We start from the raw sequence: 17,634 nt of genomic DNA on the forward strand, positions 1-17,634 counted from the left end.
GTCGCCATCATAAAGTTTGCAGAAACATTGATTGAACACCTAGGGATGGGTACCTGCTGAATTCCGTCTACAGAGTAAAAATGTTGATGCCTGGGTTGCACAAGACGTTACGTCTAGTTGCAGACTCGGCACTGGCTCACATTTTTTGGAGGGCAAAACAGGTCATATTCCAATTTTCCATGCTGTAGCGCTTGACCAGTCTTCCTCTCAGGGAATAAAACACACTGGTCACTCCCAAGTTCTTTTGGACGACATATATGTTGAGTAAAAAGGACCACTGAGACAGAATAGTTCTTGGCCAAGTTTTACTAAAGCTTTAGGAGACCAGCCCTTACAACGCAACCATAGCATCGCCAAGCAAGGTCTAAATTCAAACAAGAAGAGAAATGCAGCTGTTTCTTCAAAACAGATACGAAACTGGCCAAAACAGCTCTGTGAGCCGACAAACAGGAGCCCTTAAGACAAAACGAAGGGTTTACTAAATGATTTTTAATGATTTGGGGCATGATGTCTTGAAAGCTGCATGTGAGGGATTTAATGCTTGTGTGTTTGCCTATGGACAAACTGGATCAGGAAAATCCTACACAATGATGGGTCACACGGAGGAAAAAGGGTTAATTCCAAGGATCTGTGAAGGCTTGTTCTCCAAAATAGCTGAAAGAAGCATGCTCGATCATCATGTCTCATTTCGTACAGAAGTCAGCTTTAAGGAGATCTACAATGAACGTGTGCATGATCTACTCCAAAAGAAGAGCATGGCTACGGATGGTGGAGGTTTAAGAGTTCGAGAACACCCGAGGGATGGGCCATATGTTGAGCATCTATCTAAGCACTTGGTTCACAGCTACAGGAACATGGAAGAGTTGATAGCTGTTGGGAATGCCAAACGTATCACTGCCAGCACGGGGATGAATGACTGCAGTAGTCGCTCACACGCCATCTTTACCATCAACTTTACTCAGGCATGGTTTGATGCCGAGTTGCCATGTGAGATGCTGAGTAAGATCCACCTGGTCGACCTGGCTGGCAGCGAGAGGGCTGATGCAACTCGCACTTCAGGCGTCAGGCTGAAGGAGGGAGCCAACATTAACAAATCCCTCGTCACCCTCGGCACTGTCATCTCGGCATTGGCTGACCTCAGTGCGGTAGAGCGAACAAGCAAAAAGCAGAAGATCTTCATCCCATACAGAGATTCTGTGCTGACATGGCTGCTTAAAGACAGCCTGGGTGGAAACTCAAAGACCACCATGATTGCAACCATTTCCCCCGCTGATCTGCACTATGCAGAGACCTTGAGCACATTGCGATACGCTAGCCGTGCGCGAAACATCGTGAATTCCCCAACAGTGAATGAAGACAGTAGCGTCAAGTTGATCAGAGAGCTGCAGGCAGAGGTCACCAGGCTGAAGAATCTACTAGAAGGAACCAAACTGGTTTCTCATAAACAGCTGTCTTCCTCACTGAAGGTAGAGGAGGAGCTGCATCAGAATGAGGAAAAGATTTATACCCTAACCAAGGAGTGGACCTGCAGATGGGAGGAAACCCATAGTGTTCTGGAGTTGAGCCAACTCACCAGTTGGTGTTGCTGCAGCGCCAATAAACAGCCAGGCATGTTGGCAATGTTGAGTAGGACGGCGTGGCGCAGTGGAAGAGTGGCCGTGCGCGACCCGAGGGTCCCTGGTTCAATCCCCCACCTAGTACCAACCTTGTCATGTCCGTTGTGTCCTGAGCAAGACACTTCACCCTTGCTCCTGATGGGTGCTGGTAGCACCTTGCATGGCAGCTCCCTCCATCAGTGTGTGAGTGAGTGTGTGAATGGGTAAATGTGGAAGTAGTGTCAAAGCGCTTTGAGTACCTTGAAGGTAGAAAAGCGCTATACAAGTACAACCCATTTATTTATCATTTACTAGCGGACATAAGATAAAAGCAAGGAGGTCACGAGAAGACACACAATATGGGAAAATACTAGCTGCTTTACACTTAAAAATATCTCATTCTCACAATGCCAACAAAGAATGCCTGAGGACAAGCAATTGAAAATAAGGCTCCAATTTTTAAGCTAACGCAATGCTAATTTACATTGGATACTACATAAACATGCTCCTGATTAACATTGGCAATTTTACACTGCATTTGGCAATCAAAACCATTACTTAGATGCACCTTAAAATCAAACAGCAGGGGTGTAATATGTACAATACTTACAGTATAAACAATCTGTAGGACTCATCATAAAGCAAGACTGGCCCATTCAATTTAATAGCAATAGACTACTTTTTGGCTACTGCAACACACACAGGACAAACTGAAAGAAATGCATACTTGCAAATGAGACTGTGTATGTAAACAACTGGACAGCACAGTTATCATGATCAGCTCAGTGTTAAATGTCGAAGAATGTTTTTTATTTTATTATTCAATCAATCAATCAATGTTTATTTATATAGCCCTAAATCACAAGTGTCTCAAAGGGCTGCACAAGCCACAACGACATCCTCGGTATAGCCCACATAAGGGCAAGGAAAAACTCACCCCAGTGGGACGTCGATGTGAATGACTATGAGAAACCTTGGAGAGGACCGCATATGTGGGTAACCCCCCCCCCCCCCTCTAGGGAGACCGAATGCAATGGATGTCGAGTGGGTCTAACATAATATTGTGAGAGTCCAGTCCATAGTGGATCCAGCATAACAGTAAGAGTCCTGTCCACAGTGGGGTCAGCAGGAAACCATCCCGAGCGGAGACGGGTCAGCAGCGCAGAGATGTTCCCAACCGATATACAGGCGAGCGGTCCACCCCGGGTCCCGACCCCGGACAGCCAGCACCCCATCCATGGCCACCGGATCTGTGTGTCTTCCCCTCCACAAGGGATAGGGGGGAGCAGAGGAGAAAAGAAAAGAAACGGCAGATCAACTGGTCTAAAAAAAGGGGGGCTATTCAAAGGCTAGAGTATACAAATGAGTTTTGAGATGGGACTTAAATGTTTCTACTGAGGTAGCATCTCTAATTGTTACCGGGAGGGCATTCCATAGTGCTGGAGCCCGAATAGAAAACGCTCTATAGCCCGCTGACTTTTTTTGGGCTCTGGGAATCACTAATAAGCCGGAGTTCTTTGAACGCAGATTTCTTGCCGGGACATATGGTACAATACAATCGGTAAGATAGGCTGGAGCTAGACCGTGTAGTATTTTATACGTAAGTAGTAAAACCTTAAAGTCACATCTTAAGTGCACAGGAAGCCAGTGCAGGTGAGCCAGTATAGGCGTAATATGATCAAACTTTCTTGTTCTTGTCAAAAGTCTAGCAGCCGCATTTTGTACCAACTGTAATTTTTTAATGCTAGACATAGGGAGACCCGAAAATAATACGTTACAGTAATCGAGACGAGACGTAACGAACGCATGAATAATGATCTCAGCGTCGCTAGTGGACAAAATGGAACGAATTTTAGCGATATTACGGAGATGAAAGAAGGCCGTTTTAGTAACACTCTTAATGTGTGACTCAAAGGAGAGAGTTGGGTCGAAGATAATACCCAGATTCTTTACTGAGTCGCTTTGTGTAATTGTTTGGTTGTCAAATGTTAAGGTGGTATTATCAAATAAATGTCGGTGTTTAGCAGGACCGATAATCAGCATTTCCGTTTTCTTAGTGTTGAGTTGCAAGAAGTTAGCGGACATCCATTGTTTAATTTCATTAAGACACGCCTCCAGCTGACTACAATCCGGCGTGTTGGTCAGCTTTAGGGGCATGTATTATTAAACAAATTAACAATTATTACCACATAAACACACACAAAAGTACAGAAAATTGGTAGCAATTAGTACCGATACTGATTTCCAAGCACTGGAAATTGGTATATAGGTTCAAATAATAATAATAATAATAACTGGGATTTATATAGCGCTTTTCTAAGTACCCAAAGTCGCTTTACATGTAGAACCCATCATTCGTTCACACCTGGTGGTGTGTAAGCTATTTTCATAGCCACAGCTGCCCTGGGGTAGACTGACGGAAGCGTGGCTGCAATTTGCGCCAACGGCCCCTCCGACCACCACCTGTCATTCATCATTCAATTCGCCGGTGTGAGTGGCACCGGGGGCAAAGGGTGAAGTGTCCCGCCCAAGGACCCAATGGCAGCAATTTTTGGATGGTAAGAGGCGGGGAGCGAACCTGCAACCCTCAGGTTTCTGGCACGGTTGTTCTACCCACTACGCCATGCCGCCCCTATAAAAATGTGAAAGGTAACCACATACACGTGTTATGCCTTTAAAGTAAGTGTTATATTATTCTGCTTGCGAATAATAAACAATTTTACATACACTATGCTGCTAAATCATGAGAATATTAGTGGCCTGCATTGAAAAGATGCTTGAATAGAGAAGTCTCATTAAAGAGATTTTTCCATTACACAAGGTGAGGCACCTCTAGTTTTTTTTCCAGGTGCAGACAACAAACACACCTTTCACATTTTGTCTATGAGTTTTAACAAGCTCTGCTTTTTGAGGTGAAGAGAATGTATTATTGACTCAGAAGAAATATTAAAACAGTGTTGAAATTGTATAACGGCTGTTTTGCCTTGTGACTCAAGCATCCTTTCCACCCCACCCGCCACAAAGACCACGTCACTGTCTGCAACCAGCCTCCACAGAAACCGTCTTTATAGTCCCTAATCATCACAATGGAAAAAACAAGACATTTTCATAATTTGGGATTCAATTTTTTTTTTTTAGTAGAACAGGTCATCAAAGGGCACTAACGAAAACATTTTTCATTAACAAACACCAATGCAATATCATTTTGGGGAATATTCACACTACTTACAATATTTTCGGCCCACACCATGTTCTAAAAATAACATTAATTCATTATCAATGAGTAATGTGATTAGATTACACTAACTTGCTCTGTCACACATAACACAAAACAGAAATGTCAATATTTTTCTTCAGATGGCTTAACATATGTTGACTTAGCTAAACCTTGTGGTTGTGTCTCAAGTTGTGCACTTCATTACTTGTACTTAGCCTTTCGAGTGCTTGAAAGTTGTTCACACTGAGACATATGACAAAATGCAATGCGGCTGTTACGTTTCAGTGTTTGTCCGGACCACGGGATGCAGAGACGTCAGGCAAGTGCAGAAAAGAAGCCCTTTTTATAAGGGAAAACTCCATCCATCCATCCATCCATCCATCTTCTTCCGCTTATCCGAGGTCGGGTCGCGGGGGCAGCAGCCTAAGCAGGGAAGCCCAGACTTCCCTCTCCCCAGCCACTTCGTCCAGCTCCTCCCGGGGGATCCCGAGGCGTTCCCAGGCCAGCCGGGAGAGATAGTCTTCCCAGCGTGTCCTGGGTCTTCCCCGCGGCCTCCTACCGGTCGGACATGCCCTAAACACCTCCTTAGGGAGGCGCTCGGGTGGCATCCTGACCAGATGCCCGAACCACCTCATCTGGCTCCTCTCAATGTGGAGGAGCAGCGGCTTTACTTTGAGCTCCCCCCGAATGACAGAGCTTCTCACCCTATCTCTAAGGGAGAGCCCCGCCACCCGGCGGAGGAAACTCATTTCGGCCGCTTGTACCCGTGATCTTGTCCTTTCGGTCATAACCCAAACCTCATGACCATAGGTGAGGATGGGAACGTAGATCGACCGGTAAATTGAGAGCTTTGCCTTCCGGCTCAGCTCCTTCTTCACCACAACGGATCGATACAGCGTCCGCATTACTGAAGACGCCGCACCGATCCGCCTGTCGATCTCACGATCCACTCTTCCCTCACTCGTGAACAAGACTCTGAAGGGAAAACTCAAGTAACACAAAACACGAAGATGTGCACAAAGAAGAAACATGTATGAAGCGCAAAGCAAGCAAAGTATATGATCCAGCCAGGGCACGGCTGTCGTAAGATGCATCCTGATTGGCAACCAGGTACAGATGTGTCCTAAGTGCCAGATAAAGGCAAACAGGAAGTGGAATGAACAGTAAATGTGCTGGGACAGGAAATAATTAAAAATACAAGAAGCTAATCTCTGTCATGTGAAATCATGGCAGCAGCATCAGTACCCGGATTTTGCACTTAATGGAGCCTAACCAGGGGCAGCACGGTGGCAGAGGGGTTAGTGCGTCTGCCTCACAATACGAAGGTCCTGAGTAGTCGTGAGTTCAATCCCGGCCTCGGGATCTTTCTGTGTGGAGTTTGCATGTTCTCCCCGTGACTGCGTGGGTTCCCGCCGGGTACTCCGGCTTCCTCCCACCTCCAAAGACATGCACCTGGGGATAGGTTGATTGGCAACACTAAATTGGCCCTAGTGTGTGGATGTGAGTGTGAATGTTGTCTGTCTATCTGTGTTGGCCCTGCGATGAGGTGGCGACTTGTCCAGGGTGTACCCCGCCTTCCGCCCGATTGTAGCTGAGATAGGCTCCAGCGCCCCCCGCGACCCTAAAGGGAATAAGCGGTAGAAAATGGATGGATGGGAGCCTAACCACCCTTAATTATCACCATCTTGGCCTATAGCAGAAGGGAAGGGGTTAACTTTAAGAAGAAGCGGGAAGCAGGTAAATATTGCCATTATTAATGTAAGTAAAGACAGTAATAGATTTGGGACAGCACTAGGCTGTCAATTGTCACCCTCAGTAACTAAGTAGTATACTTATTAAAGCATACAGTACCAGAGGTGGGTAGAGTAGCCAGAAATTGTACTCAAGTAAGAGTACTGTTACTTTAGAGATTTATTACTCAAGTAAAAGTAAGGAGTAGTCACCCAAATATTTACTTGAGTAAAAGTAAAAAGTATATTGTGAAAAAACTACTCAAGTACTGAGTAACTGATGAGTAACATACACACACATATCATCTATATATATATATATATATATATATATATATATATATATATATATACACACACACACACACACATATATATATATATATATATATATATATATATATATATGTATGTGTGGGGAAAAAAATCACAAGACTATTTCATCTCTACAGGCCTGTTTCATGAGGGGGGGTACCCTCAATCATCAGGAGATTTTAATGGGAGCATTCGCATACCATAGTTTATATAGGGCACAGAGTGGGTGGGTACAGGCTGGCGTAGGGGCGTGGTGATTGGCTCATGTGTTACCTAGGAGGTGTTTCCGTCTATGGCGGCATGCTGTTACAATTTCGCTGCGCTTGTTGAGGGATGGCAGGTCTGGACGGTAAATAATAAACAGTTTCTCTTTCAAGCATAGGTTGCATCTTTTATTACCACTATTGTAAGGTGTGCTGGATGCAAGAATTTGCCATGTTATTGAATATTCAACATTATTGTCTTTGAGGTCCCAAATGTGTTTGCTGAGTTCTGTGGTATTTCGCAGGTTTTGGTTCCTGAAAGAAGCCTTGTGATTGTTCCATCTGGTTTTGAATTCTCCCTCGGTTAATCCTACATATGTGTCGGATGTGTTAATGTCCTTGCGTATTACCTTAGATTGGTAGACAACTGATGTTTGTAAGCACCCCCCGTTGAGAGGGCAATCAGGTTTCTTTCGACAGTTACAGCCTTTGTTGGTTTTGGAGTCGCTCTATTGAATATTCAATAACATGGCAAATTCTTGCATCCAGCACACCTTACAATAGTGGTAATAAAAGATGCAACCTATGCTTGAAAGAGAAACTGTTTATTATTTACCGTCCAGACCTGTCATCCCTCAACAAGCGCAGCGAAATTGTAACAGCATGCCGCCATAGACGGAAACACCTCCTAGGTAACACATGAGCCAATCACCACGCCCCTACGCCAGCCTGTACCCACCCACTCTGTGCCCTATATAAACTATGGTATGCGAATGCTCCCATTAAAATCTCCTGATGATTGAGGGTACCCCCCCTCATGAAACAGGCCTGTAGAGATGAAATAGTCTTGTGATTTTTTTTCCCACACATACATATATTGCGCTCTACTACGGTATCGAGCACTATTTTTTGGATAACCTTATTAAGACATATATATATATATATATATATATATATATATATATATATATACATACACACATATATATATATACACACACACATATATATATATATATATATATATATATATATATATATATATATATATATATACACACACATTTATATATATATATATACACATTTATATATATATATACAGTATATAATTTATATTTATTTATTTTGCCGTTTTTGTTTACATGTTAAAGGTGTTTTAATGAATATACATGCATGTTTAACACATATAGATTCCTTTCTTTCATGAAGACAAGAATATAAGTTGGTGTATTACCTGATTCTGATGACTTGCATTGATTGTAATCAGACAGTAGTGATGATAGCGTCCACGTTTTCAAATGGAGGAGAAAAAAAGTTCCTCCTTTCTGTCTAATACCACATGAAAGTGGTTGGTTTTTGGCATTTTATTTGTCCAGCTTCCATATTCGTTTTTATACACTTTACAAGAAATACATTGGCGGCAAATTCCGTAGCTTGCTAGCTTGTTTGCGCTGGCTTTCGGAGACTCTTATTTTGAAAGCGCAGGCGCGATGGAGCGGCACTTTTATTGTGAAGACAGGAACTGTGCAGTCAGTCTTCAGGCTTTTGACGGGATGTACGATTGAAATAAAAAGGGTCTTTTTTCCTTCACACTTTTGATTGATTGATTGAAACTTTTATTAGTAGATTGCACAGTACAGTACATATTCCGTACAACTGACCACTAAATGGTAACACCCCAATACGTTTTTCAACTTGTTTAAGTCAGGTCATGTGACCGCCTGGCTCTGTTTGATTGGTCCAACGTCACCAGTGACTGCATCTGATTGGTGGAACGGAGTGAACGTCACCAGTGACTGTATTTGCTGAAACGCAGGCACTATGAAGGTCTGTCTGACAGACCAAAACAAACAAAGCGTGCATTAACAGATCGATAAAAATTAGTAGCGAGTAGCGAGCTGAATGTAGATAAAAGTAGCGGAGTAAAAGTAGCGTTTCTTCTCTATAAATATACTCAAGTAAAAGTAAAAGTATGTTGCATTAAAACTACTCTTAGAAGTACAATTTATCCCAAAAGTTACTCAAGTAGATGTAACGGAGTAAATGTAGCGCGTTACTACCCACCTCTGTACAGTACTGACATAAGTAATTTGAAATGCTCTATAAAAGCAAGTTTAACACTAATATGTTTACATTATCGGAGAGTTTGACAGTCTTCTTGTTGGTGACAGTGGTGGTTATACTCATAACAGTCCACCATGTTGACAATGAGCTAAGCCCTCCAAAACCTCAATGATTAACACCTGTGGCATTCTTGTGGCATGTGTTGTACTTCATAATATTCCAACAATTAAGGGAGAGCAGCACCAAGATCGAAAAACGGGTAACCCTATTATTTCTCCAACTACAGGTAAAAGCCAGTAAATTTGAATATTTTGAAAAACTTGATTTATTTCAGTAATTGCATTCAAAAGGTGTAACTTGTACATTATATTCATTCATTGCACACAGACTGATGCATTCAAATGTTTATTTCATTTAATTTTGATGATTTGAAGTGGCAACAAATGAAAATCCAAAATTCCGTGTGTCACAAAATTAGAATATTACTTAAGGCTAATACAAAAAAGGGATTTTTAGAAATGTTGGCCAACTGAAAAGTATGAAAATGAAAAATATGAGCATGTACAATACTCAATACTTGGTTGGAGCTCCTTTTGCCTCAATTACTGCGTTAATGCGGCGTGGCATGGAGTCGATGAGTTTCTGGCACTGCTCAGGTGTTATGAGAGCCCAGGTTGCTCTGATAGTGGCCTTCAACTCTTCTGCGTTTTTGGGTCTGGCATTCTGCATCTTCCTTTTCACAATACCCCACAGATTTTCTATGGGGCTAAGGTCAGGGGAGTTGGCGGGCCAGTTTAGAACAGAAATACCATGGTCCGTAAACCAGGCACGGGTAGATTTTGCGCTGTGTGCAGGCGCCAAGTCCTGTTGGAACTTGAAATCTCCATCTCCATAGAGCAGGTCAGCAGCAGGAAGCATGAAGTGCTCTAAAACTTGCTGGTAGACGGCTGCGTTGACCCTGGATCTCAGGAAACAGAGTGGACCGACACCAGCAGATGACATGGCACCCCAAACCATCACTGATGGTGGAAACTTTACACTAGACTTCAGGCAACGTGGATCCTGTGCCTCTCCTGTCTTCCTCCAGACTCTGGGACCTCGATTTTCAAAGGAAATGCAAAATGTGCATGGTTGGGTGATGGTTTGGGGTGCCATGTCATCTGCTGGTGTCGGTCCACTCTGTTTCCTGAGATCCAGGGTCAACGCAGCCGTCTACCAGCAAGTTTTAGAGCACTTCATGCTTCCTGCTGCTGACCTGCTCTATGGAGATGGAGATTTCAAGTTCCAACAGGACTTGGCGCCTGCACACAGCGCAAAATCTACCCGTGCCTGGTTTACGGACCATGGTATTTCTGTTCTAAATTGGCCCGCCAACTCCCCTGACCTTAGCCCCATAGAAAATCTGTGGGGTATTGTGAAAAGGAAGATGCAGAATGCCAGACCCAAAAACGCAGAAGAGTTGAAGGCCACTATCAGAGCAACCTGGGCTCTCATAACACCTGAGCAGTGCCAGAAACTCATCGACTCCATGCCACGCCGCATTAACGCAGTAATTGAGGCAAAAGGAGCTCCAACCAAGTATTGAGTATTGTACATGCTCATATTTTTCATTTTCATACTTTTCAGTTGGCCAACATTTCTAAAAATCCCTTTTTTGTATTAGCCTTAAGTAATATTCTAATTTTGTGACACACGGAATTTTGGATTTTCATTTGTTGCCACTTCAAATCATCAAAATTAAATGAAATAAACATTTGAATGCATCAGTCTGTGTGCAATGAATAAATATAATGTACAAGTTACACCTTTTGAATGCAATTACTGAAATAAATCAAGTTTTTCAAAATATTCTAATTTACTGGCTTTTACCTGTATACAGCAATGTTTGTTGTGTCTGCGCTTCAGGCCCTCACCGAGAGCTGATGCATTGGTTTTGATGTGCCACTAGATGTCAGTGTTGTTCATAAGAATGAAGCCCAAACTTTCTGTTTAATCTTTTGGGGGCACAATTACAGGGACAGTATCAAAGTAGATCTTCGTCTGAGCGCTTCGGTAAGTCTGGAGACCAAATAAGTTTTTTTTGTATTTAAGTGAATTAAAAAAAAAAGTAATGAAATGACGATTTATTGTGGGCGGAACACTAAATAGGTGAGCACATTTCCAGTCGGACCAGTACTGATGAGGACTTCTAGTTGGATTTTTTTTTTCTCGCTGGATAACGAAAGCTTTTCCAGAGTTTAAATCGGAATAAATTAACCGGGTTCACCTCACCAGTTTGCTATGAAAGACAACAGACACATTCCAAGTATGTCCGTAATATTTTTTTTTATGTCACAAAAATAATGGAAGCATGTGTCTTTAGACTGTCTGTGTCAAGTTAGCTAGTCAACCCTTCTATTCTAAACAGCCCACCGGCGATATAATATACATACATGTGCCATATTGTCAAATACAGTAACAAGTAAAAGAAAACATGAAGATGCGACCGGTTCTTCGGAAACTCTTACTATGTTAGTGGCAGAGCCGTGTTGGGGTTGTTTTGGCTGGCCAGAAATGACCTTGCCCTGCGTTACATATTACTGTATTTTCGGTATTAACATCCATCCATCCATTTCTACCTTTTGTCCCTTTTGGGGTCGCGGGGGTGTATTTAGGGCCCGCATGGCCAACATAAGGACCTCTTGAATTTCTAAGGTTTTATTATTATTATACCGGCCGCCTCTTTGAGCTGCAATTTGACCCACTTAGCATGCTTCAAAACTCACCATATTTGACGCACACGTCAGGACCTGCGAAAATTGCCTTTAAAAAAAAAAAAACCAAACCCCAAAAATAAAAATTGCGCTCTAGCGCCCCCTAGGGAAAAAAAAAACTAGACTGCCTGTAACTCCCACTAGGAAGGTCGGAGAGACATGAAACAAAAACCTCTATGTAGGTCTGACTTACACCTACCTTTCATAATTGTACATTCTCGGGCTAAAATCAACAGGAAGTTGGCAATTCCCCCTTCAAGACAAAAAAGTACTAAAAACAGACACTTTTGCCTCTTTCAGCTGTAATTTGACCCCCTTAACATGCTTCAAAACTCACCAAACTGAACGCACACATCAGGACTAGCAAAAATTGTGATCTAATAAAAAAACCTAACCCCAAAAATAAAAATTGCGCTCTAGCGCCCCCTAGAAAAAAAAAAAACTAGACTGCCTGTAACTCCCACTAGGAAGGTCGGAGAGACATGAAACAAAAACCTCTATGTAGGTCTGACTTACACCTACCTTTCATAATTGTACATTCTCGGGCTAAAATCAACAGGAAGTTGGCAATTCCCCCTTCAAGACAAAAAAGTACTAATAACAGACACTTTTGCCTCTTTCAGCTGTAATTTGACCCCCTTAACATGCTTCAAAACTCACCAAACTGAACGCACACATCAGGACTAGCAAAAATTGTGATCTAATAAATTGCTCTAGCGCAATTTTTTAATAAAACGGAGAAAAAACTGCTCCTCGGAAGAAAAAAATTACACAACTGCCTGTAACTCCCACTGGGAAGGTCGTAGAGACATGAAACAAAATCCTCTCCGTAGGTCTCACTTAGACCTACATTTCATAAATTGACAACCCCCAGCAAAAATCTACAGGAAGTTTGCTATTCCCCCTTCAACACAACATTTTTGTAAAAACCGGTCACCTTTCTTCAAACATTATCTCCTCTGAGCGCGTTTGTTGTTTCGGATTCAAACTAACACAGGAGAGAGATTGAACCCTTCTGATTAAAAGTTGGCGTAGGTCTGACTTACACCTACCTTTCATAATTGTACATTCTCGGGCTAAAATCAACAGGAAGTTGGCAATTCCCCCTTCAAGACAAAAAAGTACTAAAAACAGACACTTGCCTCTTTCAGCTGTAATTTGACCCCCTTAACATGCTTCAAAACTCACCAAACTGAACGCACACATCAGGACTAGCAAAAATTGTGATCTAATAAAAGAACCTAACCCCAAATTAAAAAATTGCGCTCTAGCGCAATTTTTTAATAAAACGGAGAAAAAACTGCTCCTCGGAAGAAAAAAATTACACAACTGCCTGTAACTCCCACTGGGAAGGTCGTAGAGACATGAAACACAATCCTCTCCGTAGGTCTCACTTAGACCTACATTTCATAAATTGACAACCCCCAGCAAAAATCTACAGGAAGTTTGCTATTCCTCCTTCAATACAACATTTTTGTAAAAACCGGTCACCTTTCTTCAAACATTATCTCCTCTGAGCGCGTTTGTTGTTTCGGATTCAAACTAACACAGGAGAGAGATTGAACCCTTCTGATTAAAAGTTGGCGAAAGAGTTTTGATACCTGCTCCGGTTTTGATTTTATGACCCTTCAAAGAACCGCTGCGCTGATGCTGCTGCGCTGCTGTTTTTTTTAAGATGGCTGCTTAAAAGCAGGAAGCACCAGCGTGCCCACACAATGCAGACTAGGTAGGTACACTAGACAAAAGTCTTGGGACACTTATGACTATCACTGGACAAAAGTATTGGGACACTTAAGCCGAAAACTGGACAAAAGTATTGGGACACTTGGGACTACAACTTGACAAAAGTATTGGGACACTTACGACTAAAAGTAGACAACAGTATTGGGAAACTTAGGACTACCACTGGACAAAAGTATTGGGACACTTACACTGGACAAAAGTATTGGGACACTTGGGACTAAAACTTGACAAAAGTATTGGGACACTTAGGACTAGCACCTGCCAAATACGCGGGCCCGACCAATGCTGCTTGCAGCTTTAATTGTATTTATTTCTGTTGCAAGTACTGGTAGAGGAGAAACTGTTGATTCACAAAAAAGTAAACAGGAACATATTTTTTAAAAATACATATTTTTAAATGATAAGACTATGAAACTTTATCAAGGTACATTTTACACACATGTAAACATTTACATAAAATGTCACTATTTTAAATGTCTAAACAGTATAATGGGCATACAGTATAATTTTGAGCTATGAATGCCACCTGTGGTTTTAGAACAACCAGACCTCTACTGACCAAATGTGCTCTGAAAAATGTTAGTAAAATGTATTTATTTTACATACTACCGCTTTATTCACACTCACATTCACACACTATACTCTCGGCAGGGTCCTTGAGGGTGCATGGGAGTTTGCCCAACCAGTCTACATGTGCTTTGTGGACTTGGAGAAGGCATTCGACCGTGTCCCTCGGGAAGTCCTGTGGGGAGTGCTCAGAGAGTATGGGGTTTCGGACTGTCTGATTGTGGCGGTCCGCTCCCTGTATGATCAGTGTCAGAGCTTGGTTCGCATTGCCGGCAGTAAGTCGGACACGTTTCCAGTGAGGGTTGGACTCCGCCAAGGCTGCCCTTTGTCACCGATTCTGTTCATAACTTTTATGGACAGAATTTCTAGGCGCAGTCAAGGCGTTGAGGGGATCCGGTTTGGTGGCTGCAGGATTAGGTCTCTGCTTTTTGCAGATGATTTGGTCCTGATGGCTTCATCTGGCCAGGATCTTCAGCTCTCACTGGATCGGTTCGCAGCTGAGTGTGAAGCGACTGGGATGAGAATCAGCACCTCCAAGTCCGAGTCCATGGTTCTCGCCCGGAAAAGGGTGGAGTGCCATCTCCGGGTTGGGGAGGAGATCTTGCCCCAAGTGGAGGAGTTCAAGTACCTCGGAGTCTTGTTCACGAGTGAGGGAAGAGTGGATCGTGAGATCGACAGGCGGATCGGTGCGGCGTCTTCAGTAATGCGGACGCTGTATCGATCCGTTGTGGTGAAGAAGGAGCTGAGCCGGAAGGCAAAGCTCTCAATTTACCGGTCGATCTACGTTCCCATCCTCACCTACGGTCATGAGCTTTGGGTTATGACCGAAAGGACAAGATCACGGGTACAAGCGGCCGAAATGAGTTTCCTCCGCCGGGTGGCGGGGCTCTCCCTTAGAGATAGGGTGAGAAGCTCTGTCATCCGGGGGGAGCTCAAAGTAAAGCCGCTGCTCCTCCACATTGAGAGGAGCCAGATGAGGTGGTTCGGGCATCTGGTCAGGATGCCACCCGAGCGCCTCCCTAAGGAGGTGTTTAGGGCATGTCCGACCGGTAGGAGGCCACGAGGAAGACCCAGGACACGTTGGGAAGACTATGTCTCCCGGCTGTCCTGGGAACGCCTCGGGATCCCCCGGGAGGAGCTGGACGAAGTGGCTGGGGAGAGGGAAGTCTGGGCTTCCCTGCTTAGGCTGCTGCCCCCGCGACCCGACCTCGGATAAGCGGAAGAAGATGGATGGATGGATGGAACTACCGCTTTAACCTAGTCAAGTGCTCAAACACGGCTTTCTTGCAAAATGACGGGTTGTTAGGATTTAATATGTTTTGCTTCTCACTACTCCTTTTCAGACATAATATTTTGTGTAAGTGTAAAATGTAATGCTCCTCAATATAACTTGTGTATCAGAATAAGCCTTGCACAAAAATAATCTCCATTTGTACAATACAGCACTTTTTTCCTACAGTGAATGGATTCTATAGGAAACATAATAGATCACGTCTATTTCTTACAGAGTGATGGCTTGCCTTGCCCCACCAAGTCCGTCTGCTCTTGCCTCATTTCTCTGCACATTACTACCCAGGGGCTTTGCTGTGGGACCATCAATGTCCTGTGAGGGAAGACTTGGACTGTGGTGGGTTGGTCCATCATTGCCGGCTGGATCCCTACTCGAGAGGGGAGGTGACACAGAATGGGCAGAAAAGTTTCATACTGCAGGCATGCACTCTCATCAAGATGACATCATGACATTGGAGTCCAAAACAGACATTCTAAGCAGCACAAAAGGAGATAAGGTACATTTTACACACATGTAAACATTATCATTTACATAAAATGTCACTATTTTAAATGTCTATACAGTATAATTGGCAAATAGTATGTCTTTCTTTCTTCTCTAACGCGCTTTTGTGGTAATTTTATAGTTTGTCTTGATGACATTGAATAACTACAAATGACACATTTTGTACAAGTTCAAATCGTTTTCCCGGTTGCTAACAATCTTAAAAATAATAATTAATTAAACCTGCTCAGTGGCCTTGTGGTTAGAGTGTCCGCCCTGAGACTGGAAGGTCATGAGTTCAAACCCCGGCCGAGTCATACCAAAGACAATAAAAATGGGACCCATTGCCTCACTGCTTGGCACTCAGCATCAAGGGTTGGAATTGGGGGTTAAATCACCAAAATGATTCCCAAGCGCAGCCACTGCTGCTGCTCACTGCTCCCCTCACCTCCCAGGGGGTGAACATGGGTATAATGTGTGTGTGACTATCGTTGGGACTTTAATTTGATCTTAATAGGATGCATTTTGTTTGTTGCTGTGTGAGAAGAATCCAGGTTAACACTGGCATGCTTTTATTTTTAAGCTTACTTTGCAATGAACACAAAGTCATATTTTAATGCAGTTAAACGAGACAGTAACTATGTTGCTGTTGTTTAGCAACATTTAAGAAAGTTGATGCTTCAACACATCCCGACTGATTATTCATAGAAATTGGGTATTAAATGTTTTCTCGACAAAAGCAGTCGATCATGTACGTACAGTAGGGCTGGGCGATATGGCCTTTTATTAATATCTCAATATTTTGAAATAAATATTTTAATAAAGTGCACTTTTGTGCATGATGTCACACAAGATATTTCAATAAGTGTAAAATAAAAAAGAGCTGCATAATAGGAAATCAAAAAGTGTATGTCCTTCACTATGTGGTAGGTTCCTGCGGACGTTATCTCCTTCTGTTGTTGACTATTTTCTTTCATACGGTGTTGATGTGGAAATGGTTGCTTGGGCATTTTGTGGGTGTGGCACCGGCCGGAGATGTTGACATGCGGAGTTTCAAGCACTCTTCATTCTCTAGCGGGTGACTTTTCAAATGATGCTTCACATTAGCAGTGGTGCTACTTTTTGTAGCAACGCTTTTGCCGCATACTTGTTCACCATCTACCCGCTTGAAGCCAAACCACCGCCAGACTATGGACTCCCTGCTGTTTTTCTTGGGAATTAATTATTCCATCATTTGTTACCAGATTCGCACCTTCTTTCTCTCGTATTACCACTAGCACGACAGCTAACGTTACTATGCCGCTACCTGTCTGCTCTGCGAGGGTGTATGACGTTGCACGTGTGACAGTATGTGACGTATGTAAGAAGGTGCGCTTGTTTTACCTCTCTGTGAGAAGGAGAGACAAGAAAGAGTGAGAAACGCATGTAGTGTAATGCCCGCAGCTAAAAGCAACTGCGTGAGAACGTATACTCGAATATCAGACAAATCCGCGATATATCGAGTATATTCGATATATCGCCCAGCCCTAACATACATGTTGATCTCGACTTAAAGGAGGATTGCACATTTAAAAAAATGTTGCCTATCATTCACAATATGACAATCACACATACAGGTAAAAGCCAGTAAATTAGAATATTTTGAAAAACTTGATTTATTTCAGTAATTG

General features: G+C 43.0%; 2 protein-coding genes across 2 annotated transcripts in view; both read left to right on the forward strand.

The window, feature by feature from the left end:
* The first annotated feature begins 482 nt into the window (after window positions 1-482).
* Window positions 483-4,666, forward strand: LOC133615789 (kinesin-like protein KIF16B). Its single transcript, XM_061974560.1, has 2 exons — window positions 483-1,616; window positions 4,592-4,666. Exons 1-2 carry the CDS (start codon window positions 483-485, stop codon window positions 4,664-4,666), a joined length of 1,209 nt encoding a protein of 402 aa, XP_061830544.1.
* Window positions 4,667-11,306: 6,640 nt separating this feature from the next.
* Window positions 11,307-17,634, forward strand: part of LOC133616074 (uncharacterized) — a 78,530-nt gene continuing 72,202 nt past the window's right edge. Inside the window, exons 1-2 of the mRNA XM_061975134.1 lie at window positions 11,307-11,432; window positions 15,698-15,977. Of these exons, the coding sequence (XP_061831118.1) occupies window positions 15,702-15,977 (276 nt within the window). The 5' untranslated portion in view covers window positions 11,307-11,432; window positions 15,698-15,701. The remainder of the gene's footprint in view (window positions 11,433-15,697; window positions 15,978-17,634) is intronic.

The sequence above is a fragment of the Nerophis lumbriciformis genome, linkage group LG15 (assembly GCF_033978685.3).
Source record: "Nerophis lumbriciformis linkage group LG15, RoL_Nlum_v2.1, whole genome shotgun sequence".
Taxonomy (NCBI): Eukaryota; Metazoa; Chordata; class Actinopteri; order Syngnathiformes; family Syngnathidae; genus Nerophis; species Nerophis lumbriciformis.